This window comes from Delphinapterus leucas, chromosome 11 (assembly GCF_059928025.1).
Source record: "Delphinapterus leucas isolate spDelLeu-1000000601 "Yukka" chromosome 11, BTC_Dleu_Yukka2, whole genome shotgun sequence".
In the NCBI taxonomy this organism is placed as follows: Eukaryota; Metazoa; Chordata; class Mammalia; order Artiodactyla; family Monodontidae; genus Delphinapterus; species Delphinapterus leucas.
This window is the reverse complement of record NC_143139.1, coordinates 96,303,882-96,326,264: the sequence shown is the minus strand read 5'-3', so window position 1 is coordinate 96,326,264 and position 22,383 is coordinate 96,303,882. Positions and strand designations below refer to the sequence as shown.

The following is a 22,383-nucleotide window of genomic DNA, read 5'->3' as shown; positions in this document are numbered from 1 at the left end:
TTGCAACGCAGGAAAAGTAGGGCGCTTGGGGTTTTGCGGCAGGGAGCCACCGGGAGAAGGTTCGAGAGCCTGGGAGGGGAGGGCCGACGTGAGCAAGGCTCTGGGCCTGTGCCCTTGGCTCCCAGCTTGGCCCCCAGCCCCACCCTCCTCCTTTGCTCTGTTCTAAGGGCTGGGCGGCCGGAGGCTACCCCTGTCAAGGGCCTGCCCTGCTGCAGTGTTCACGGAAGAGAGTCCCAGCCTGGATTTGGAGAAAGAGGTGATGTTAGAGGGGAGGTGTGCTTCAGGAATAGGTCGTGACCCCGAAAGGGGAAGCAGGAGTCGCAAGCTGATGTGTTACTACCTGCCCACCTTTTCGGGCCTCAGATGAGCATCACTGAGCCCCAGGGAATTAGGTGGTGTCATCTCTGTTTTGTGACGTAGGAAACGGAGGAACCTCGGAGAGGTTCAGTCAGGTGCCACCCAGTGATGTGAGCGTGGGAGAGCCTATGCCCTCTCCAGTGCTCTGTCCTCGCATAGCAAGGAGGGTGGGAGACGGGGGTTCATTGCTCAGAGCGAGTGTCAGAATCCCTCGGGGAGAATCCCTCCACGCCTGTCTCTAAGACTGGGCCTGAGCCAGGAATCTGGGGTTGTGGAGCAGCCTGGGGGCCTCCTCCGTGGGACCAGGTGAGGAACCTGGGACCACCTGCTGAGTGTGGGGGGCACCTGGACTCAAGGAACCCAGGCTGGGGGGACTCTAGGGGCTGCCTTCATCAGGTACACAAGGAATTGGGTGCCCAGGAAAGTGCCTAGAGGAGAGATGAGGCATCTCCATACCCAGATGTGTGTGTGTGAAAGAGAGAGTGATGCATGCCTTTCATGTTTTACAACCACCCAGAACAGACTCCACCAAATTGATACACTGGCAGGACAAACCCAGGGCCTGAGGTCAGACGCAAGGCACGTGTCAGGATGACCAGGGCACTTTGTAGAGGGTTCCCTCCCTGCCTCTGTGGTCTGGCCAGTGACCTCGGGGCACGATGGTCCTTGTAGGCTGAGAGCTGGCCTGGAGAGGAGGGCAACTCACTCCCGCTGCCCTTCTTAGCAGTTTCTAAAAACCAGCACTAACTGGCTGCACACGTCCTTCTGTGTTTCTTATTGGCCAGGCAGTGACTGCATCTTGCAGCATCCATCAGAAAGGAACCGCTCACGTTCTGTGCTAAGTGTCACAGTCCACGTGAGGGTGAGGGTTGCCTCTCATTTCACTCCGTGAATATTTATTGGGAACTTTCTCTGTGCTAGCAGTTCCCCGAATGACGATGACCAATGACCGTGTTCTCTACCTGGCCCGTGCTGGGACGGGGCTGCTCGTGAGCACAGGCCGGGTGAAGCCCACCCCCACCCCGCCACCAGGGGTCCAGGGAGGTTACCGAATGGTGAAGGATCCCAAGAAGTGGTTGCTCTGTGTCACTCTGATGGCACCACTGGCGTCTGAGCTCAAGCTGCTGCGAGGCGCCTCGCACGTACAGGCGTGGGCAGTGGATGATGATGCACAACCAGAGCAGCTGTGGAGCCGTGCTCCTGCTGGGATGCCCAGACTCTGGCAGGGATGACCTCTTTCTGGGGTCATAGAGGACCCAAGCCCAGCCAAGGCAGGAGGCTTAGAAGAGAACAAGGAACCAAAGATAGCAGGCGAGGGGCGAGGGGCAGAGGTGGGGACTCCGGGGGTGGGCAGGCCTGCTCTCTGGAGGTTGCGGAAGGCTTCAAGAAGAGGGTCTCTTTGGAGCATAAAGGGGAGTCTTCCAGGGCATGAGTCAGAGAAAGTCGCCTGGGAGAGGAGCAGGGGAGGTGGCGAGTAGACTTGGATCCCAAATGGGGGCAGAGAAGCTGCTCTAGAGGTGGCAGGGGCCGGGCCCTGAGTCCAGGACTTGATCTTAAAAGCACGGGGTCCTGCAGAAGCTCAGGGGGGGTTCATTCCTTCCTCAGAAGGCCCCACGCTGTCGTCAGGAACAGAAAAGCAAAGTTCCTAGGTGGCCAGCCCATCCATCCGTGATCAACCCCCATTTTTCAGGGTCTTGATAGTGGAAAAGGCTTGTGATAAATGAGCGGCCCCAGCCCTGCCATCCCTAACTTTACCCTAGGAGGCTACCATCACTTTGATGGTCCCACCAACTATCAAAACCATGTCGGGGTGGGGGGACTTCCCTGGTGGTCCAGTGGCTAAGAGTCTGTGCTCCCAATATAGGGGGCCCGGGTTTAATCCATGGTCAGCGAACTAGATCTCACAGGCCACAACTAAAAAGATCCCACATGCCACAACTAAAAAAAGATCCCGCATGCCGCAACTAAGATCCCATGGGCCGCAATTAAGACCCGGTGCGGCCAAATAAATAAATAAATATTAAAAAAAAAAAAAAAAAAAAAACCATGTGGGGCGCAGGGAAGACTGCATGGGTTTACTGACCCCCAGCACATCCCTGCGAGGTAAATGTGCTAACTTTAGCCATGGCTCTTAGGCTAAAGACATGACACACTGTCCCTAGACACCCTTGAGAATAGGACATACCTATATTCATATTTTCTTCCTGGTAAAACCCCTTCTTGAGGACAGTCTGGGGAGGAACAGCTGTGTTGGGGATGTCTTGGGCTGGAGGAAAGGGGACTAGGACTCTTTTGAATGCCTTGGTGCCGCTTGGTGTCCTTGTCTGTCACCTCATTTAAGTATCAGGATACTGTGACGTAGAAGTACTTCGTTTTCTGAGAAGGAAAGCGAGGCTCCCAGAAAACGAGCGGCACAGGCTTTGGCCACGGGTTTGTCTGGCGCTCGGAGCCCTGTGATCTTGCCTTTAAGGTAACTGTCGAGCCACTGCTGCTGTGGGCAAGATCTGAGGCTCAGCCCTTCCCCGTGGGAGAGAGGACACGGGTGAGTGACGTGGGGCTCGAGGCCATGCACACTGGGCTCCAAGTGACCGCCTCTTCCACAGTGGCTACCTGTTTGGGTCTTACTCCAGCTGAGAGCCCTGGCAGATGCCAGGAGTGTGATTTGCATTTCAGAAGTGGAGGGGCTGGGACTTGAACTTGGAACTCTGTCAGACTCTGGAGCTTGTTCTCTTTGGGTTTTGGAATCTGGGGCGGCTGGGGGACGGAGCAGCTTTCCCCAAGGGCGACATTGGTGGTGGGGAGAGCATCCAAGATGAGCCTGGGGGGCCTGGCGTGTGGAGTGCGGAGGGCTGTTTCACAGCCAGATTGGGTGGGTGCCCCTCAGGAGCAGAGGTGGGGCGTGAGTCCTCTGGGCAGGAGCTTGCGGGGCAAAGGAAATAGATCGGGTGCTTCTTGGATGTGGGGTCGCCTGAGGAGTAGTCTAGATGCTGATGGATTCAGAAGTGGTGGAGGGGGACAAGGGCCGGGTGATGGACAGGGTGGTACAGAGCCGGGCTCGCTCACTCTCGGTCAGAGGCAAGTGGGCTGAGTGGAAGTTAGTCTTCAACTCGTGTGCCTGGACTTTCTCGTAGACCAAAGAGAAGTACGAGAAGTCCCTGAAGGAGCTGGGCCAGGGCACACCGCAGTACATGGAGGGCATGGAGCAGGTGTTTGAGCAGTGCCAGCAGTTTGAGGAGAAGCGCCTGCGCTTCTTCCGGGAAGTTCTGCTGGAGGTTCAGAAGCACCTAGACCTGTCGAACGTGGCCAGGTAAGTGTCCCTTAGCTGAAAAGCACATCCCAGGGAAGTCAGTGGAAAGTTGCTTTGGAATAAAGATCGGTTGCTGCTCTCCAGCCTTGGGGTGGCAGTGCTTGTCAGAAGGTCTTAAGTTCCCCTGTCCAGGGAGGGCCCTTTGGCCAAGCCTGCCTGTGGCCATGCAGTGTCCTGCTGCCTGGGACAGCTGCTCCCTGGCCTGAGTCGGGTGGCCGCCTGCCACTCTCTGCCAGCTCTGGGTGCAGTCCTTTGCATCTAGGCAGGAAGGGAGGGCCGCGGCTTGGACCCGCCACAGTTGCACGTTTGAAATCAACCCGGGAGCAAGTCGAGCAGTTCCGGGGCTGGCACACCCTGCCCCCGGGATGGCCTTTCTTTGAAGACCTTTACGAGGTCTTTTCAATCCAGAGCAGCTGGCTGCCAGCTTGTTCCTTGACTTCCAGTGGTTCTGGGCCTCGGGCAGCACAGACCCTCAGAGACTCGGTTCTGAACGGAGACGTGGAGGCTGTGATATTCCTTCCATACTTTCCTTGTCTTTGGTCCCATGACACCTTCGTCAGGGCAGAGGCCCGTGCTAACCCTGGACCTAGACTTCTGTCATCCACATAGCAGAGCCATTTAGAAATGACTCACAAGTTAAAGCTTGTCGTGAATAGGAAATTACATTCCTTTTGTCTTCTTCTAATAGGAAAAACATCAAAAGCAACCGTTATTGTTCAGCTCCTCTGCCAACAACTAACGGATCCTTATGAGTGTCTGTGAAGGAGGGGCATTATTCCCCATCTCGCTGATGAGGGAGCAGGCTGGCGTGGTTAAGGGACTTGCCCAAGGCTGCACCGCCGGCTGGGGCAGGGCTGGGGCTGCCAGGCTCTTGTGCGGGTGGAGTAACTCCCATCGTGTGAGGGCTTGTCCTCGGTTGATGTGCCTTGCTTCCCTTAGTCCTCCAAGCCACCCTGGGGAGGGGATGGTGTAGTAGTGTTCTAGGGCTGCCATAATGAAATACCCAAACCTGGGCAGCCTAGAACAACAGAAATTTCTTCTTTTGCGCTTCTGAAATCAAGGTGTCAGCGGGGCCTCACTCCCTCTGATGGCTCTGCTGTAGGGGAGGACTCTTCCTTGCCTCTTCCAGCTTTTGGTGTTTGGAGTCAATCCTTGGCCTTCCTTGACTTGTAGACGAGATGCATCACTCCAGTCACATGGCCGTCTTCTGTGTCTTCACATTGTCTTCCCTCTGTCTCTGTACCCAAATTTCCCCCTTTTTATAAAAAGGTGGTTTTTTAATTTACAGATTACCTCTGTAAAGATCCTATTTACCAATAAGGTCCCATTCCGTGGTACTGGGGCCTAGGACTCCAACATTATCTTTTTTGGAAGACACAGTTTACCCCGTAACAGGTGGCATTATGCACCCTCAGCGGAGGAAGACACTGAGGCCAGGCCCAGAGAGGGTAACTGACTTGCTAGCCATACAGCCTAGAAGTGAAAACACCAGGACCCGCAGTGGTCATACTCCTATCTGACACGGTCAGCTTCCTAGGGAGGCGAGCTGCTCTGAGCGGTCAAGCAGAAGCAGGAGTCCCCCCAGGTGGCTCGTGGGGTGTGCAGCCACCACAGCACTGGCCAATCTTTGTTTACTGTTTTTGCACAGCTGAGTGTAAACCTTCCTGCTTTTTTGAAGGGATGAGGGGGAGCTTTCTGACACTGAATTCTGGACCTGGTTAAATGGGACCACACAGATTGGTGGTCCGTGTGGCCCAGATGCCAGCACCTTTTGTATTATCTGACAGAGCAAAGCCAGGTTGTTGCCACCTGGTTTGATTTGTCAGAAGCTGAAGCTATGGCTTCCACACCATGGTTGTTGTTTGTCCCATTCTGTGTGCATCACGGCCAGATGACCGTCCAACTGAGCCAGGGCAAGGGTCTGATCTGCCCTGTGAAGTCGACTCTCGTGCGGCTGCAGACCATGGCGCCAGCTCTAGGCAGGCCCTGGGCGAGGCTGAGGGCTGGCCTTCCCGTCCTTCAAAAAGAGTCACGCTTCTGTCTCTGATTTAGCTACAAAAACATTTACCGAGACCTGGAGCAGAGCATCAAAGTTGCCGACGCGGTGGAGGACCTGAGGTGGTTCAGAGCCAACCACGGGCCAGGCATGTCCATGAACTGGCCACAGTTTGAGGTAAGAGGGGGCTCTACCTGTGACCTGTTGGCCTGGGAGGGGCCTAGGCCCACAGGGTCGAGTCATACACCGTTCTTTCTCCATCTAACTCAGAGCTGGCCTGTGCCCTATTTATGTGGCAGCCTTTACACATGGCAACCCTAGAAACCAAGTGGATGTTTAATGTTCTGGGGGGCTTCAGGATTACCGAAGGGCCTTCTGAATCCCTGGTGAAGATGCAATTATGTTCTTTGTAATTGAGAACTTTGATGGTCACTTGTTGACCATCTGGCATTCCCTTCGTGGTGAGTCCCAGGAGTTGCAGGAGTTACAGTTCCCTGCTCAACCCTGCGAGATGGCCAGGGAAGGAGTGGCCACAGTGCATTCCAGGCCTGGTGGGCCAAGAGCACCAGTTCAGCAGCCTCTGGTCCAGGACGAGAGGGGAGCATGGTCTCAGTGTGTAGCTGTTTTTACCCTTCACTGAAGGCTTTTCCTTATCTTCTTATATAAATTCAGCCAACTTTGGTGTAGGATTAACTTTCTTCTTTTCCCATTTTCATGGGTCCAAGCTGTCCAGTATCTTTACATGCAAAATTCAAGGGCCTGGGGATCTCAAGGCTCTTCCAGCCCTAGAATTGGGTCCCCAGGCCCCACCTGGCCTCCTGTTGATAGCAGAGAAGGCAGTGGCCACAAGTCCCACCACCCTGTTCTCTGAGGGAAAGGATTCTCCCCACCTCGTGGCGAAGCAGGGGCTGGGAAGGGCCCCACAGTGCCATGGCTGCTGCCTCCCCCGGGGAGGATGCTGGAGGCAGCCCCCTCTGCCTTGGGCTCCAACCACCTGGCCCCACTGACTCGGTAGCGGCTGGAGCCCAGGCTGCACTCAGATCCTGCCTCAGCACTTACTAGCTGTGGGATGCTGAGCAAGTCATCTGCCCTTTTTGTGACTCAGTTTTCCCATGTGTAAAACGGGGATGACAACAGCCCCGATCTTCTTGGAGGCTGGAGGTTCAGTGACCTGGTCCATACTGGGTATTGCCCCTGGACCCACCACACAGAAACTTGTTTGGCCCCATCCCAGCCTATAGTTTTTTCAGTCCACATCCCTGTGCCTCTGTTTTCTGGAGTTTCTCAAGAAAGCTTCTCCAGATGACAGTGGGTCCCTGGAGCTGAGCATTCCCCCTGCACTGCCTTTAGGACACCGGCTCCCAACAGGGACCAAGAGCAGAGGCCTGGGGCCTTCCCAGGTGGAAGTGGACCTAGAGGAGACAGCACAGCCCGACTTCTCCTCCCCTTAGTGATGGCACATGGGCAAGAAGCGAGTTGGTGATGGGACTTGTGCACACACCTGGATTCTCCTCTGCGGGGAGTGTTTGCTGCTCTCAGGAGAGGCTCAGGAAACCCTCTGTGACATGTACCCCCTCCAACCCCCAGGTCCCTTAGGGTTGTTCGTCCCTACCCAGAGAACAGAATGGTCTGGAAAGGAAGACTTGACAGGCAATCTTGCTGGGGTGGGTGTCCTGGCCAGAGCCCATGGTGGCCCTTCTCTCTGTGGGTCCCACGGGCCGGGAACCCATGCCTGCATGTGTTGCATGCTTGCAGCTCTTACAGGATCATGCTTCCTTTCTCTAATGAAATTATTTGTTTTTATTTTCCATGCCACAAGGATGAAGTAAGTTCCTATTTTATGGCTAACTTATTGAATTCCAAACCTCTTGCAGTGTGTGTTCAGCCCAGGTGGGTCTGTGTGTGGCATCTGCAGCCTGATTCTGACAGGTTAAAGAACCGTGGCCACAGTGTAGCCCAGGCGGTTTTGTTGTCCGAGTTAATAGCGGACCCTTCCCTTCAGAGTTGGCCTGGTGTTGATCACGTCGGCCCTTGGAAGCCACCCCGTCAGGACGGATTTATATTTCAAAAGGTCCTATTTGCAGGGCAGAAATAGAGACACAGACGTAGAGAACAAACATATGGACACCAAGGGGGGAAAGTGGGGGGCGGGTGGTGGTGGGATGAATTGGGAGATTGGGATTGACATATATACACTAATATGTATAAAATGGATGACTAATAAGAACCTGCTGTGTAAAAAATAAATAAAATTCAAAAAAAAATTTTTTTAAAGGTCACTATGGGGATTCTGAGTTCCAGTTGAGTTCTCAGTCAGCTTATTTCAGTTAAGGAAATAATTAACAAATAAATAGGTGACCTAAGTTTGGGGTTGAGGGCCCAGGTCTGCCACCAACTCTGCATGGGCAAAGTCACTTTTCTTTCTGGGCGTTGGTTTCCTCATCTGACAAATTGGCAGGTTAGACTTGAATGTTTCTAAGGTGGCTTCTAGCCTTGAAATTCCATAACTACACATGAGCAAAGCTCATGACTCAAAGCACAGCTCAAAGTCATCCCAAATATTAATTCAAATAAAGTTGTTGGATAATAGGTAGAAATGGGGCAGGGGGAAGAGTTCATTAAATGTGTACACACACATGCTTTTCTCCCAGTGTTTTCAGTGCAGTTGATAAAAGCCTGTTCACATGCTGGAAAAATAGTGAACCTCTGGGGAGGTAAACACTGCTTTGCTTTGTTAGCTAGCCCCCAGCACGCTGCTCAGATGGGGGAGGACGTTCTGGGCAGGGAAGGGCACTACTCCTTGGAGACTTGAGTGGCTGGGTTGCCCCTGCAGTGATGCGGGAGCTCCCCTCGGCCCCTGATTTTGTTTGCACCCAGGGCCCATTTCCCACACTGCAGGCTTGCTCAGGCCCCCACGCCCAGCTCTCTTGCCCTGCTGACGGTTCAGGGCACAGATGAGAGAGTCTTCAGCACTGAATGCCAAGCCCCTCGGAGGGTGGGCTCTGTCTCCTTTGGAAGCGCGAGGAAACCTGGCGAGGCCTCTGGCTGCTGCTGCGGGCCTGAGGGTCCGGAAGCTGAGTGCCACAGGGACAGGGGTTGGATGGGGAGGCTCCCTGGGACTGGAATGCAGGATCCCTGAATGTCGGCTCCAGTCTTCTTATTATCCATCCGTCCCTGCAGGCTGGGCCTGGTGCTGACCTCCAGGCCCCCTGAGGAGTCCACACTTTGCACAGTGAGGAGGGGTCAGTGGTGGGTGTCATGAGCCCGGGGTCTGCTGGGTAACAAGGGAGAGCAGAGGCAGCAAGGGTAGATGCCACTAACTGTGCGGGGCAGGCCACTGGCTCGCTGGCCGGTGTTTTAGACTGATGTGGCCTCAAACAAATGAAATTCCTGATTTCTCTCCCTCGGTACCCATTGCTCAGGAGTGGTCTGCAGACCTGAATAGAACTCTCAGCCGGAGAGAGAAGAAGAAGACTGCTGATGGTGTGACCCTGACGGGCATCAACCAGACCGGGGACCAGGCTCTGCAGAACAAGCCCAGCAGGTGGGCACTGGGGCGGCCTCAATCCCTGGAAAGGTCCCCTTGGTCCTCTGCACGGGCTGGGACGCCCCCACCTGGAACACCGGGAGACTCCCCGATGGGGCCTCGCAGGGAGCCCCAGGGCCATCTTTCCAGACACTCCCTGGCTGCCTGCGCTCTGCTGGGCAGTGGCCCAAGGTCATCTCTGGAGAGAATCATCAGTCCACCTGGTGCCAGAGCTGCAGAAAGATCCAGAGGGGGAGCCTTTGCCACAAGTGTGCTTTGGGCCCCAAATGAGGGGAAGAACTGATGTTAGGGGCTGGTCATTATGTGTCCCCAGTGGTGCACACGGGCAGGTGGAGGTCACTGTCGGTGGGGTCCTTCAGGAGGGTTCAGGTGTCCTGGCCAGGTTTGTACTTAGTTCCCCGTGCCGTATGCAGGTGCCTGATTTGGGGGTGGGGCATTGTCAAGTGCCCCCTTTTTCAAATTACCTCTTTGCTGAGAGCACTGGTTATTTCTGACCTCATTGTTTGCTAAAACTGAGTTTGGATCAAAGAGGTGGCACTGAGGTCCTTTAGAACCTCCTGGAAAGTGTGTGCCAGGTGAGGCCACAGAGTTCCCAGCAGATAATGTTGCTGTCCTCTGCAGAGCTGAGGCTGCCCTGCAGGCCCTGGGCCCAGAGGCCTCCACGGCATGCTGGGTGATAACACACCTCAGGCTCGTGGCTTCCTAGGAAGAGTCAGCGCAGGTTCCGCAGGCCTTTCTGTAGCCCTGGGCACTGAAGCCCCCGCCCAGTCTCCCTGGGCTGACATGGCCACTTGTCATTCAGCTGCTGTGCCACCATCTGGGCAGGTGGGCCTGATTAAGTGACTGCAGCAGTGAGCACCGTGCCAGGGGTCAGGCCAGCACCTGTGTGACTATGGGCAGGGCGGGGCGGCCTAGGTTGGCCAGGGCTGCTGCACAAATTCAGCTGCCCAGCACCAACCCCCTTTCAGATCAGCTGGAGAAAGGTGCCGAAGAGGGAGGAGGGCCTGGTGGTCTTAGACATGTGGCCCGGATGTAGGCAGCAGGCAGGCATAGGCCCAGTGCCTCTTGCCTGGCCTGAAACCAGTGAGGCAGTTGCCGGCCACTTGGGGTCACTCTGGTGGCATTTGAAGCATTTCCTTGCCTACCCTCCTCTGTTCTGACTGAGCCATCCCCCCAGCACTTTGTGGGCCCGCTCCGTGCCGCCCTGGCTTGGGAGGTGGTGCTGGCCTGGGGAGCCCTGCCCTGCAGCTCAGTGGTGCAGTCCCTCAGCTCAGAGTTCTACAGTGGGGTGCCTGGGCTCTCGGGGGCCTGTCTTATCTCTACCATCTTGTTCTACGCTCTGCATTTCATCACCTGGCTGTCAGCACTCAGGCCAGGCTGGGGTCAAATTTCTCTCTGGTCCCCTCTGGGCCTGGCACACAGTAGGCAGTTGATACAGTTAAGCAGATGGATTTTCCCTCTCTGGAGCACAAAAGGGGTCCTTTCTTCCCAGAAAGGGCTATTCAGCAGGCTTTGGTTCCGATTTTGGAAGTTGCAGACCCAGAAGAACCAGGGCGGAGGCTGTTGGGCCCTTTTGTAGTCAGAAGGAGAGGGTACGCTGCTCTGTGGGGTCTGGAGAGCTCCGGGAGCCTCCCTCCTGCCCTCGGCAGGGCTCTGAGCCTCCCCGGCTGTCACCCTCGCCAGGCTGAGCCCCACAGGCTGTCAGCTGCCAGCTCTCAGCAGAGAGCCAGGTGGGGCGGACTATGGAGAGAGAGAACCCCTGAGCCCAGAAGCACTTTGCTCCAGCGACAGCCTGTGCCCACCTCAGGGCTCCTGTTCAGGATAGACTGTGTTCAGACACAAGGAGGGCAAAGGGAAACCTTGTTCTCTCTTAGACACTTAAAGCGCAATTAACAGCCAAAGCGTTGCCAAGCGTTTTGCTAAAACAGGCTTTCTGCGCAAACAACATATTCCTCCTATTTGACGGGGAGCCGATTTGTCCCTTCAAACCCTGGCCCTGTGATCCTGCAGCTGGGAGCGCCCGGGACCTTGGGGGCCACCGAGTTGGGGTCCCCTGAAAGCTCTCTCTCTCCCCGTAGCGACTTTAGTGTCCCGAGCAACCCCGCACGGTCAGCGCAGTCACTGTCCAGCTACAACCCCTTCGAGGACGAGGACGACACGGGGAGCACCGTCAGTGAGAAGGAGGACATTAAGGCCAAAAAGTTGGTGAACAAACGTTTCCCTCTGGCTTCCACCTCGCTCCTTTGTCTCTCCTCTCTGTCCAGGGTCTCACCCCCTCGGCACTCAAAGCAATGCATGAGGCCTGCAGGAGGTGGCCCGGCTGCCAGCTGGTGGACGGTCTCTGGCTTCTCGATCTCTTAGGGAGGGAGGCACCAGTTAACAAGCTGTGGTTGCTTTTTCTCTGCCCTCTGTTAACCCATGTCAAGGTCCCGGCACACCAGCACAGGAAGATGGGCATGCCGGGCGGCCCCACAGGGAGCCTGCCCACACAGGGCTGCTGAGGGGGCTGTGATCCTGCAGAAGGGGTCCCAGCCCAGCCCCAGGGCTCCCTCGGCCGCCTGGGCGGGGACCAGGGCTCCAGGCAGGGCTTCAGGCCTCTGCCAGCCCCACGCTCAGGGCCCCTGGGCCGACCCTTTCTTGCAGTGTGAGCAGCTGCGAGAAGACCCAGAGCCGCCCCGCGGACTGGTCAGATGATGAGTCTAACAACCCGTTCTCCTCCGCGGACGCCAACGGGGACTCAAACCCATTTGACGGGGACTCGCCCTCGGGGGCGGAAGTGCGGGTCCGGGCCCTTTACGACTACGAGGGGCAGGAGCACGATGAGCTGAGCTTCAAGGCTGGTAGGTGGCCCTCCCGGCAGGCATCTGGGGCGAGCGCTTCCAGCCTGCTGGGGGAGGTTGTTGTTTTTTAAGTCTGCTAAAATTTCCTGCTAGTTTCATTTGTGTGTTCGCCAATCCACCCCCCATTTTAAAAGTAGCAGATGGGGCTTCCCTGGTGGCGCGGTGGTTGAGAATCCGCCTGCCAATGCAGGGGACAAGGGTTCAAGCCCTGGTCCGGGAAGATCCCACATGTTGTGGAGCAACTAAGCCCGTGCGCCAGAACTACGGAAGCCCGCTTGCCTAGAGCCCATGCTCCGCAACAAGAGAAGCCACCGCAATGAGAAGCCCACACACCGCAATGAAGAGTAGCCCCCGCTCTCCGCAGCTAGAGAAAGCACGCACGCAGCAAGGAAGACCCCACGCAGCCAAAAATAAATAAATAATTAAAATAAATAAATTTTTAAAAAAAAGGTAGCAGGTGCTCAACACCAAAGCTTAGAAGACAGTGAGGTGCCCATGTGCCTTTGCCCAAGATGCTACCTCAGCAGGGCTAAGGCCTGTGCACAGGAGATGCTGATCACCAGGCTCCCTGGAAGCAGCTGCCCTATGGGTCCCCAAGGGAAGCCTTTCTCCAGAGGCCCACAGCTGGCAGAGGAGCCCAGACCCCAGAATAGCAGGCAGCGTGTCCGTGGGGCTGCAGAGCCTCATCTTGGGGCAGTGCTTTTCACACTCTTTCTGCAGCCATGCTGTGTGCACACCTACCACCAACACACCTTTGCTGCCAGTAGCTGAAACCCCAGTTTTATAGACCAGTCTGGATCCTGATTGTATGAGCTCTGTGGGTGGAGATTTTCTATCCTGTCCTTTTCTTTATTTTTAAATGCTGCAGCCCTCCATTTGAAGAGCACTACCTTAGAGCCCGTCCAGAGACGCTTGATCGGCCTGTGCCAAGTGGGCCCAAAGGGAGCCAAGTTCCTTCCTTCTGCCTTGCCCCTCCTCAAAGCCAGCCCAAATTCAGCATCCATCCCTCCAGGGCAGGGGCTGTGCTGGGCCCTGACTCAACCAGCACAGGCTAAAGTGTGCCCTCCATGCTTCATCTCTGGGACAGACCCTCACTTCTGACCCCACCCCACCCCGGCTGGGGCTGTGTCTGGAAGCCCTTCTCTCTGCACTCAGCAGGCCGGCCAGCTCTCCCCAGACACTCGACCCCAGGGTTGGTCATTGGGTGCCTCTGGCTGGTTGTAGAAAGTTCTTTTCTCTTCTTTTTTTTTTTTTTTAGTTTAATTTATTTATTTTTGGCTGTGCTGGGTCTTCGTTGCTGTGCGCAGGCTTTCTCTAGTTTTGGCGAGCCAGGGCTACTCTTCATTGTGGTGCACAGGCTTCTCATTGCGGTGGCTTCTCTTGTTGCTGAGCACGGGCTCTAGGCGCGTGGGCTTCAGTAGTTGTGGCACTTGGGCTCAGTAGTTGTGGCTTACGGGCTTAGTTGTTCCACGGCATGTGGGATCTTCCCAGACCAGGGCTCGAATCCATCTCCCCTGCATTGGCAGGCGGATTCTTAACCACTGCACCACCAGGGAAGCCCTGGATGTAGAAAGTTCTTACGTGTCTTTTTTTTTTTTTTTTTTTTCCTGTACGCGGGCCTCTCACTGTTGTGGCCTCTCCCGTTGTGGAGCACAGGCTCCGGACGCGCAGGCTTAGCGGCCATGGCTCATGGGCCTAGACGCTCCGCGGCATGTGGGATCTTCCCAGACCGGGGCACGAACCCGTGTCCCCTGCATCAGCAGGCAGACTCTCAACCACAGCTCCACCAGGGAAGCCCCTCTTACGTGTCTTTAAACACCTTTGTTGAGTTTTCTTTTCTTTTCTTTTTTTTTGGCGGGGTGGGGGGGTGTGCCTTGAAGCTTGCGGGATCTTAGTTCCCTGATCAGGGATCGAACCCACACCCCCTGTAGTGGAAGGGTAGAGTCCCAACCCCTGGACCGCCAGGGAATTACCTCGAGTTTTCTGACATCTTTGGTTGGGGTTGTTTCCCCCCTGCTTTGTTTGTTGATTGATTGATTTTTAATTTCTCATTCTTTCTAAATCTTTCTTTTTCTCATTTGGCCCCACTGTAGAGCTTGTGGGATCTTAGTTCCCTGACCAGGGATTGAACCTGGTCCCCAGCAGTGAAAGCACCAAGTCCTAACCACTGGACTGCCAGGGAATTCCCTCTAAATTTTACCTATTGGATTAGTCAGCAGTTTTATAGATTTAAAATGTTTCCTTCTGTTCCCAGTGAATTACCAAAAGCAAACTGAAATGAATGTTTCTAGTCACCGGTTTACATTTCACAACTTGGAAGGTTCCTATTAGTTTCGTCTGTTTTCTGTGTTATTTTTCTTTTCCCCGACGTGACATTAGTTCCCGGCCCATACTGCTTCCTCTGTCTTAAGCACGCTCTGGCCGCTCTCCACTTCTCTGGGCCTTGGGAGCCTGCAGAGTCTTCACTTGGTGCACTTTTCACCACGTGACAGCATAATAGAACTGGTGCCCCGTCGGCTCCAGGCAGCCTCGCTCATCAGGGCCTGATGGGAGAAACACCAGTCGTCAGTGTCGCCCCTGCCAGGGGCCCACGGGGGCACCTGGGGGTGGGCGAAGATGAGGTTTACCGCTCAGCACGCCACGCCTCGGCCCCCTGCATTCGCTCCTGATGTTGCCAAGCCAGACTTGCATGAGCACGGGTGCTGACAGAAGCGGGTCAGGTGCACAGCAGCGGGCAGAAGAACCATCTCGCTCATGGGAGTAACGGCAGCCCCCGTTTACCGAGTGCTCGCTACGTGGACCCAGGGCCCTTTTGTGTTTTAACACTTAGTCCTCACAGTGCCCCCCCACCCCTTCCCCCGGTCCACAGATGAGGCAGCTAGGCCCCAGGGACGGGGCCTTGGCCAGGTCTCCCAGCAGCCCAGGTATTGGCCCCCCAGGCATCTGGATCAGTATCGCTGCTACACAAAATAAGGAGTCAGGGAAATGTTGCTAAACAAGGCTTAATTGCCTGAGGGGAAAAAATGCAACTGAGCCTGAAAAATGGACCAAAATGCCAACAGGAAATACAAAGTTGCAAAGTGACCAATAAGGACAGGCCTCAGCTGGCCTGTCTTCTGCCAGTTCCCACAGCCATCTCTGCAGGGTGGTCACCGGCCAGAGCTCCTTCCTGTCCCCTGGTCTGGGCTGCTCTGTCTGTCCTGAACAGGAAAATGCCACGCCTGGACCTCCCTCCACCTCAGCCCTGACCACACCTTTGGTCCTTGTCCCCTGGCCTGTCTCCTTGAGGAAACAGGGCTCCATCTGTCCCTCTCTCATGTCTGTATCTCCTTCACCACCCAGGGCCTTGGTGTGATGTAGAGGTTCCTTCATGCTTGAACAAACAAAAGATAAATCAAACTGCACTAACACAGAGCCATGGGGAGATTCCAGAACCGTGCCAACACTCTCAGTGTTGGGCGGGGTTGATTTCCTTAAGTCAGAGGACAAATGTTCTGAGCTAGCTGCTGGGGATGGTATAATGGGTCCCCAACGCTCCCACAGCCTGCAGTCTAGACACACATTAAATGAAGGCACCAAGACCATGGCAACAAGTGCTGGAGGAGACACAAGAAGATCAGGCGGACCAGGGCCCAGGGGAAGGAAGGATGGCAGTACAGGGCTGTGAGGGAGGTGACACAGACCCTGTGAAAGGATTCCTCTGACCTGGCCTGGGACAGTCGGAGGCAAAAGTCCTGCAGTGTTTAATTCTGCAGTCTCTGTGGGAGCCCCGCTGGCAACTGAGAACGGCTTGCTTTAGGATCACTGTGTGAAAGACCTGGGTCTTTAGATCTCTCAGAGGCCCCCATGACTAAACACGAAACCTCAGATGCAACTTGATAGAGAAAGAGCCAGGCCCTCGGGCCACGTTGCCCCCAGGAGAATGCCTGCCCCTCCCACCCAAGTTAGGGACCCTCTGTGGGCCCAGGGTGGGGGCTAAAACATGAGGGTGATTCTCTGACCCTGTGGTCACCAAGACCGCTTCCTTTTTGTCTTGCAGGGGATGAGCTGACCAAGATAGAGGATGAGGATGAGCAGGGCTGGTGCAAGGGACGCTTGGACAACGGACAGGTTGGCCTGTACCCAGCGAATTACGTCGAGGCGATCCAGTGACGGGCTGGTGGGCTGGCTGGCGGAGGGGTGGAGGTGGAGGTCCCAGGGGCTCTGTTAGCCATTGGCCCCGGGCTTTGGTGCCTCCAGCCAGCTGTGTGGGCATCCACTCCTTTTCCTGCAAAAGATGATGGTTCCATTGCTCTTGGCTTCATGGTGTCTCTTGAAGGCAGACAAGCTGGTCCTTTTACCTGGGACTCGGCACCCTTTCCACAGTGCAAATGGAGAGATCTGAGCACAGGAAGACGCAGTACAACAGAAATCGCCGGGACCCTCCCCTGCCCCCGCTCCCCCACTCGCTGTGTGTTGGCTTATCATGGATCTGTATATTCTTGACCTTGTCTTTCCTCCTCTCCTCCAAGTCCATGGTAATGGTGGGTTACACTGATTCTAGTTCCACTGATTACTTTCTCTGATGAGTCCCATCACCTGCAACTTAGATGAACAAACTTACATGCCATTTTCTGAGGGAGGACTTTGAGGTTTTTAATTTAAAGGCTGTGTACAGTTACTTTTTTATATACGTGTTCTTCCATTCATTTATACTTAAATTATGGCATAGATGGATGTACACCAGTCCTAAGGAAATATCTCTATTTCCATGTCGTACTGTTAATCAACCATGCCACTGCCTGGGGCAAGCTGCGAGAGCCAGTAGCTCATTTGGACAGACAATGTTTGAGACAAGAGATTGCAGTAGAAAGATGGGAACACATGGCTGGATTCCTGTTGTGAATGCTGTCCACATTTGGGGCATCCAAATGTGACTTTCGCAAGTAACCTTATGTGGAACTCTCTAAAGTCACCATATTTAAAAACTGTTTTCACTCATGCAAATTAACAATTTTATCAGTGATTTGAAAGGTTAAAAAATAAGAAGACTAACTTTTCAAGTGAATGCATCTATAGTTAAGATGCTTTATGTTAGACTGTCATGTCTTGGTGTATATCTGTATATATTATTTGATATTCAGAGAATCTAAAGAGCTCGTCTACTGTGTTAATGAGATTTAACAGCTTTTGACAGTGGGTTTAATTTGTAAACTGCTTAAAGACCGTGGCATTTGGGCACAGGCCTGGCTGGTCAGCTGAGACCCTCTGGGCTCAGGCCCTGGGCCTCTCTGAAGTGGAGCCTGCTGTAGGGAAGTCTGTCCTCACTGGCTAGCTGTGGGTCCAACTTCTAACTAGCCTTAGTCTTTCTGTAGCAGAACACTGTACAAACCTCCCGTGTCTTTCCAGCAGTTGAAGATTTCACTGTCATCTGTATTCCTCGTGAGCAAACAAAAGCTGGGTCTCACCCCCCTAGCACAAGGGTCTCTTCGCAGTATCCTTAGTCATCAGGGAGCAGGCGTGCTGGGGCAGGAAGCTACACTGTAATCATGGGGCAGGGGAGGGAGGGATAACCTTTATTTTGTGTAACTCAGACATTGGAGAAATGGCTGCTGCCATCACAAGCTATGCATTTTATTCAATGTTTCCAGGGAGCTTGATGCCTTGCTTGGAAAATGGATGTGTGTCTGTCTGTCGTGAACACTTACCAGCAGAAATCCTCATTCCTTTGCTACAGATGTACCAAAAATTGTCACGTCTTTTCAGTTTAGGTGTTTCTTTAAACGCATAGTATTTTAGAAAAAGAATCAATAAACAGTTGATCTCGTGAGTATGACAGTCTCTGTGCTGTGCGTGTGCCTCATGCTCTCATCAACTGGTGGACGTGTCTTCACTGGCATTTATGCACCAGCTCTGGAGCCAGGCAAGATCCCAGGTACAAGACCACTGCCCAGGGGGCCGTGTCCCTGTCCCACTGCCCCTGCCAAGCTAGAGGTTGGGGATTTGAGGCACCAGAGCCCCTTGCAGTTCTTCTCTCCCCCAAACCTGCCGCTGTGTGGCCTAGGCTCCCCCTGTGTGGGCAGCAGGCTGGCGCCTCCCTACCCACTCCCCAAGGCCCAAATAGCAGGACGAGACCAGAGACCACTCATCACCCGAGCTTCCTTGAACGTATTTCCTGAGCACCCGCTGTGCACTGAGCCCTCTCTACTTATCTGCAAAGAACATGCCCATCTCCAAACACGCTGTGAGTGAGATGAGCCTCCCCGTTTCCATTTTACAGAGAAAGAAGCAGAGGCTCCAAGAGCCAGACTCACCCAAGGAGTCCCCGCTGGTCTGTGGCACCAAGTAAAATCCCTGAAGAGCCCTCCACCCTCACCCTCGGGGGTGACCTGAGTCGGAAGGAGGCCAGGGCAAAGCGGGAAAGGAGAGATGTGAGGGCTGCTGGACTCACTGACGTCGGTCAGGCTGCCAGAGAAGCGCCCCATCTGGGCACCAGGCCCTCACAGGGGTGCAGGAGTGAGGGGGTAGCCGCCACGGCAGTGTTAAACTTTGCCAGCTCATTAAGGGCCAAGGATGAATCTGTCATCTGCCACCTGGTCTGATGGTGATGGGGCCCCTGCTCTCCACTTCTGAGGAGAAGCTGGAGCCCATCGCAGCTGCCCGCTGCCCAGGGCAGTCACCAGCTTCTGCCTCGCCAGCCCCAGGCTCCTCCGAGAGACAAGCTGGGCCAGAGCAGAAGGGAGGGGTCAGAGCAGGCACCCAGTCCTGTCTCCTGAGCTGGGCCTGCTGGGCTTTTGGTGAGCTCGTGTACTATGATGCCAGTGCGTGGGGGAGGCTGGAGTCACCCCACTTTGCAGAAGACAAAGAAGGTCTGGAAATTCAAGTCCAGTGACTTGCCCAAGGTCCTGTGACCGAACCGTGATTCAAACCCACATCTGCAGGACTCTCGAGGGCAAGCCCGTCCTCGCTTTCTCCACTGGCGGATAAAGAACAAGGTGGGTAAGCAGGAGGAACCCTCAAAAGTCAGGCCGAAACAGCTGCTGCTCAGCGAGGCCCTTTTCTCAGCTTCCTGTATCCTCAGAGCTCCTGCGAGGAAGCCTGAAGGGCCCACACTGCCCACCCGTCCTCTCCTGGCCCGGCCCTCGGGGTGAGCCTGGAAGCGTTAACTCGCTCCTGGGCCTCATCTTCTCAGGCAAGAGTGATACCTGCCTCCCGGGTGGGGGTTAGGGTAAAGGGGTGAAAGGCCACAGGTGCTCGGGAGATGATAACTTTTGCCATGATTATGCGTGACATCTTACCCTCCTGGTCCCCGGTCAGGACCCTCTGGCATCCTTGGCTGCCCCTCCCATGCCCTCCATGCTGGGCCACTGAGCCCTCTTTGCCTCTCTGTCCTTGCCCACCCCCATAGCCACTGCCTGGGCCAAGCTGCCCCTTCTCCCCCTGGATCACTGCTGCATCCACACCACCCGCAGGGGTCCCCAGGGCTCTCAGCAGCCCACCCCACTTCCCTCAGTGGGGCGGGGGGGTGGAGTACTTCCTGCTCTCCAAGCCCCCCAGTAATGACCAGAGGGAAAGTGACCTGTGGCCTAGTGACCTGGGCAGGGATCTGATGCTGCCACAGTACGAGCTAAAACACTGGGTCTTCTGGAGTCCCTGCACATGGAGGACAGGGCTGGCCTCGGTGTCCCAGGCTTCCCTGCAGGGCCCTTATCCACCTAAACACAGGCAGGCCAGTCCCCTTGCCTGGCCTGGCCTTCTCTGGGTGGCCTGTGGATCTGGGCTGTGCCAATGCCTCAAGTCCTAGGGGGCAGGCTTGGGGGGCCACTTGCCATCCATGGGATAGGGGTGTGGGAAGCTGAGGGGCCCCTCCTTGTTCCTGGGGAAACTGAGGCCAAGTGAGGGTCAGGTGTGACGTGCCTGTGGCCACAGAGCAAGTGGCTGGAGTAGCTGAGCCAGGTCTGACCCCGAGTAGCCCCTCCTGGCAGGCAGTTGCCTCCCTCCCTCCCTATTTTCTGTTCCTAGGTTGTATTCATTCATCAAGCAGTTCTTGAGCACCTACTGTGTGCAAGACTCGGTGGTGCCAGGACAGACATGAGGAAGGGCCCATGTTTGCCTTCAGGGGACTCCAGAGATCAGGGAGAGACGGAGTCACTGTGATACTGGCCGCAGTGGCCAGAGATGAGGGGGCAGGATGGTCTCCTGAGTGTGCGTGGTGGATTCTGGAGGTCAGCCTACAAGTCTCAGGAAATTTGAACAAACAGGGCCTCCCAACCCGGCTCCAAGACCCTAAGGAGTGGGCACTATGGGGTCCTTGAGCTGTTTCCCCCACTTCCAGCGGGAAGTGTCCCCGCCTGGGTGGAGGTCAGGCTGGGCTGTGGGCAGACTGGGGGGACCTCCACCCCTGTGGGCCCTGAAGCCCAAGCAGGTGCCTGAGCCTCTCTGAGCTGGGTGTCCAGAAGCGGGAGAACTTGCCAGGTCGGGGCCCTGCCCTCAAGGTGTCCTGGAAACTGCCTCTCATCCCCCCACCCCTTCTCACAGCCCCAGCTCTCTCCAGGGTGGCAGCTGCCCTTTCTGCGCCTCTCTGCACCCCTGCCCAGACACCGGCAGGAGGTGTGTGCCCCTTTCCGGGCCTTAGTTTTCCCTTAGACAGGCCCGCAGTGACCTCCGGGCTGGATCTCTGTGGTCTCTGGAGGGAGCGAGCAGAAGGGCCGGGCCACAGCGCCTCAATGGACAGACCTGGGGCCCCCTGGTGGAGAGGCCTGGGCCCTCCTGGTGGAGAGGCCTGGGCCCGGGATAGAAGCAGCTCTGCTGCCCGGGGAAGGACAGACCCAGGTTGAGGTATGAGGCTCATTCATGCCCCACCAGGCAGGGCCACTGCCAAGCACAGGGTCAGAGGAGCCAGGCTGACCCCGGCACTCTTGGGGGACAGGCAGCTTCTCAGCCTGCTGTTTCCAACCAGCCTTGGGCTAAACATGTATCAGCTACATGCCAGGCCCTGTGCTGAGCACCTTTCCCTGCAAAGGATCACAGAAATCTCCTCACGATGTATGAGCACCATTTTATAGGTGAGGAAACAAACGAGAGAGCCTGAGTGACTTACACCGGGCCACACAGCAAGTCAGGGTAGAGGTGGGGTTTGAACTCCGATGCCCAACTCCAGACAGCAGATGCTGTTGTCTAAACTGCTGGTTCTCAAACATCTAGAGGGCTTGTTACAACCCAGCTTGCTGGGCCACATTCCAGAGTTTCTGAGTCACCAGGTTGGGGGGCGAGGCCCAGGGCTTGCACATCTAACAAGTCCCCAGCTGACGCTGACCCAGGACCACCCTCTGAGCAAGTCAGAGCTGCCCAAAATACCAGCAATTCCATGTCCTCCTTGATTTGTTCATATAGCCAGCAGATGCTCCTAACCCAGCTCTGGGGACCCAGAGACTGATCAACCACAGTCTGGGCCGAGGAGGTGGGCACGCTATGGACAAAGAGAGCCCAGGGAGCAAGGGACACAGGCCAATGTGACCTCCCATCCCTGGCAAGGGGCAGGGAGGGTTAGGAGGCAGCCACGTAGTAGAGGGAGAGGTGCCTCATGAGGGTTGGATGGGTACCTTGTGAAAATGGTCTCACCCCCAAACACCATCCTAACTCAAGCCAGAAATAACCAAAGCATGCAGACCCCAGATGGAGACTCCGGACCCTCCCTAGCCAGAGGCTGGGCGTGAATGCTTCCTCCAAGCCATATATTCATCCATCTCTGAAACTGTACAGAAGAAGTCTGGGTTTTCCACACCAAAACCTGACAAAATATTTTTTTCTTCTCTGAAAATTAATGAGTCTTACAAAGGTGTAAAAACGAAGCCAGTGGTTAAGAGCATGGACTGTGAGGTCATATTCTCTGCACTCAAACTTGGCTCCAATTGTGGGGCCTCACTTAGCTATGTTACCTTGAGCAAAATACTTAATTTCTCCGAGGCTTGGTTTACTCATCTATAAAATGGCAATAATAGTAAACATTTGTATTTCACTCTGTGCCAGACCCTGCTCTAAACTCTTTAACATTTATTAATATTTAACAAAGCAGCCCTATGAACTAGGTAAATATTATTATTCCTATTTCTATAGATAAGGAACCTGAGGCACAGAGAGGTTAGGTAACTTGCCCAAGGTACCATACCATACAGCCAAGCTAGCTAGGTTCAGACGTGGGTAGTGCAGTGCAGTCCCTGCCCACTAGGCTGTGCTGTTGGACAACGAGGTCGCCTGCCGCAGAGGGCGAGGATGTGCCTGCCCCCAGTGGCGCTCATTAACATACCTACCAGAATGGGAGTTACCCCATTTCCGAGACGCCGGACCTGAAAGGCCC

At 55.2% G+C, this 22,383-nt stretch overlaps 1 protein-coding gene across 4 annotated transcripts in view; it reads left to right on the top strand.

Annotated features, from left to right (window-relative positions):
* The window catches only part of PACSIN2 (protein kinase C and casein kinase substrate in neurons 2), a 141,432-nt gene extending 123,573 nt beyond the window's left edge, over positions 1-17,859 (top strand). For 3 of the 4 annotated variants that reach the window (XM_022597152.2, XM_089921413.1, XM_089921414.1), the window contains 6 exons: positions 3,489-3,664; positions 5,717-5,837; positions 9,083-9,204; positions 11,286-11,408; positions 11,851-12,047; positions 16,087-17,859. In XM_022597152.2, coding sequence (XP_022452860.1) covers positions 3,489-3,664; positions 5,717-5,837; positions 9,083-9,204; positions 11,286-11,408; positions 11,851-12,047; positions 16,087-16,199 — 852 coding nt within the window. In that variant the 3' untranslated portion in view covers positions 16,200-17,859. The remainder of the gene's footprint in view (positions 1-3,488; positions 3,665-5,716; positions 5,838-9,082; positions 9,205-11,285; positions 11,409-11,850; positions 12,048-16,086) is intronic. The other variant, XM_022597153.2, reaches the window with a different exon arrangement.
* The last annotated feature ends 4,524 nt before the right edge of the window (positions 17,860-22,383 follow it).